This window comes from Adiantum capillus-veneris, chromosome 8 (assembly GCF_014529385.1).
Source record: "Adiantum capillus-veneris isolate H3 chromosome 8, ASM1452938v2, whole genome shotgun sequence".
NCBI lineage: Eukaryota > Viridiplantae > Streptophyta > Polypodiopsida > Polypodiales > Pteridaceae > Adiantum > Adiantum capillus-veneris.
The window spans coordinates 106,938,967-106,941,921 of record NC_140938.1 but is presented as its reverse complement, the minus strand read 5'-3'; the positions used below and the strand labels follow the sequence as shown (position 1 = coordinate 106,941,921).

Below are 2,955 nucleotides of genomic sequence, written 5' to 3'. Positions count from 1 at the left end.
CTGATGAGCAATGTGGACTATGACTACATAGAAGGCCAATACTCTAAAATAAGCTGACAATATGACTTTAAAAACACCCAGAAGAAGCTCAGCTGCTTAGCTGAGAGATTTGACAAAAATACCATGCACATACTCCAACGTACACAATGCAAAACAAACCATTCCCCATAATAACATGGGTGAACAAGTAGCTTGTACTTTAGACACTTGAGGGATCCATCTTGAAGGAATTTCAGTAAAATAGCCCCATACCATTTCATACAAACTTGCAATGCTGGCCTAAAAAAGGCACTATGAAAGTGTCTCTAACACATTCAGGCAATGCTAGCTCCAAAAAGCTACTATTTGCATACTAGATGCATGCGGAGAAGCATGCAACTACCAAAAATCTTTCTGCCTTGGGCCACATACCCCATCTCAAAACATTAACCCAAGTTTGAGCTAACCATAAAATAACACCTCAAAATCCTTGAAAGTTCTGTATGCCATTGTTATGGTATTGATGGATCCCAGTTGGACAATGATTGTGACCGATGATAACCTCATACATCTCGAAATGAGGGCTGTATGTCAATGCTTATGAGACATGCATTTTTCTTACCGTGGTAGGTTGTACTTCACAATTTGGGGGAGGACCACCGACCCAAGCCATAGAACACCATCGCGTTCTTCCACCCCACTCAACAATTTTGCAACTTTACCTTGTCTATCTTCCAACACTTCTATAATCTTTCCATTCGTATTTAATTTCACAACCATCCCCTTAGCCTCCTTCCTTGCCATATTAATGTACCATTCTCCAAAAGGAATTGGTAACTTAAGCAATGCTCTCCTCAACAGGATAGGCAACCTCATAATCCAATTGGGTTGAGCATGAATTGCAACCCAAAAGTCATCTTTTCCTGTTAGCCTTATATTGTCTGGGAGACCAGGTAGCGCCGCAAACTCCTCAACCATCCCAGCTTTAGGCCCTTGAATCCAGTACCTTATGACCCTGAAACATATGAGACATATATCAATGTAAGTCTAACTCTATAACACAATCATAGAGCTTATATGTGTGTGCATGCTTTGAAAATGTATGGGTGTTAGTGCTTCAATGTGAATGTGTGATGTGTGTGTGCATGTGTATGAGGTGCCAAGAACCACTGACCTCTGCTTGAGCGTTTCGCAGACGAGCAAGAACGATTTGTCTCTGCTAATGGCAATTCCATTTGGGAAATACAAATCAGAGATGACCACTTTGGTCTCTCCAGTCGAAGGCTTGTACGATAACAAACGGCCAGAGCCATCACCTTGTAAAAATATCAGCAGAAACTGGCTGTAAAGAATGTAAGCATTATTAATAGGTCAAAGTGAGCTCGAAACAACGGAAATTTACAATTTTCCCCATCAACCATGAGAAGGTTTCGTAATGCTTACTTTTTTTGAAACTTGGTGCTACTGTCAGTAAAATAGATGACATCTTCCCCAATGTCCACATCATTTGGGAAAAGGACAGGTTTGCCTCCCACATGTGATACTAAAGAGGTTGCAGGACCTCCATTTGGACCAACCACCATAAGACCATAATATGCATCTGCAATGTATAGTTCGCCTTCAGCACCGAATCTTAATCCCAGAGGTCTTCCGCAAAGAGGTTCCAAGCTTAAATCCATCATGGGGGTCTTCCCAGGCTTGCATGCGTCCGTTCTGTAAAAATAGAAACCACAAATATTCTTAGCCATTGAATGCCACAGAATCACTACCCTTCATTCTAGCATCAATCTCTACAACATTCAACAAGAAGCTGCTGCAAACAAGAAACCATACGAAGTCCGACACAAGGACACACAACACTTGAGCCTGCGCATGTGCACGCATGGGCACGTGAGTGTACATGCCCATGCATGTACACACATGGGCACGTGCACACACACACACACACACACACACACACACACACACATGTACAATCACGAACAGCGAAAGGACATCACCCATGCCCTCACTATATGGCCAGTTGCTAACAGAGGGGTGATCTCAAATACATACACAAAAGCAATCCGAGCCGTGACAAATTTTGTTCACTGTATGAAAGATTGAAGGGCCGCGGGAAATTTTGGTGATGGCAGTGAGCCTTTACTGTAGACACACACATCTTTCTGGTATTTTCAAGAGATCTTTTGACAAAATAAACCATAATTATTCATGTAAAAGGACATGATTATACTAAGAAATTTCTCCCTTTCCATTAGCTACAGAGAGGGAACTGCTCCTGAAAATCTCTCTCTCTCTCTCTCTCTCTCTCTCTCTCTCTCTCTCTCTCTCTCTCTCTCTCTCTCTCTCTGTGTGTGTGTGTGTGTGTGTGTATGCATGAGCACAAAAGTAAACAAGCACACACAGACAAATTAAATCATGGAGGGAGAAGAGTACCTGTTGGGAGAAGTGGTAGAGAAGTCCGTCCAGCCAAGGGAGGGTCCGTCCCAGCGCAGAATGCGACCGTCTGCGACGCCCGTATAGGGGCCACGCCCCTGAGGATCGAAGGCCAAGCTCTCGGGACCTGCAAAATCGACGCCCGCCTGCAGCTCAGCTCCTTGCAGCAGTCGGTCTTCATTGTCTGCTGGAAAAGAAGAAGGGGGGAGCAGAAAACGCGCAACAAAGCTCACTACTATGGTCGTTACCACCATTGCCCACCTTCCTCTTGCCGCTGCCATCTCTCTCTCTCTCTCTCTCTCTCTCTCTCTCTCTGCGTGTCTCCCTCTCACTCACTACGTGCCTCCTCTTTATGGCGACTCCGAAGCATGCCATTCTCGTGACAAAACATTTATGTAGTCCCACATGCCAAGGACTTCGGTTTAGCACGATTTATCTTTAGGACTTTGGTTTAGCCTAGCACGATTTATCTCACTAAAAACCTCGAGGTAGTTTTGACTATGAACACTTAAAAAATAAAGAACCGAAAAGCCGTTATTG

The 2,955-nt window shown here is 43.9% G+C and overlaps 1 protein-coding gene across 1 annotated transcript; it reads right to left on the bottom strand.

Annotated features, from left to right (window-relative positions):
* Nucleotides 1-215: 215 nt before the first annotated feature.
* Nucleotides 216-2,751, bottom strand: LOC147452715 (protein STRICTOSIDINE SYNTHASE-LIKE 3-like). Its single transcript, XM_086518317.1, has 4 exons — nucleotides 2,416-2,751; nucleotides 1,423-1,692; nucleotides 1,154-1,321; nucleotides 216-994 (listed from the first exon to the last, which is right to left on the bottom strand). Exons 1-4 carry the CDS (start codon nucleotides 2,694-2,696, stop codon nucleotides 598-600), a joined length of 1,116 nt encoding a protein of 371 aa, XP_086374443.1. The 5' UTR covers nucleotides 2,697-2,751; the 3' UTR covers nucleotides 216-597.
* Nucleotides 2,752-2,955: the final 204 nt, after the last annotated feature.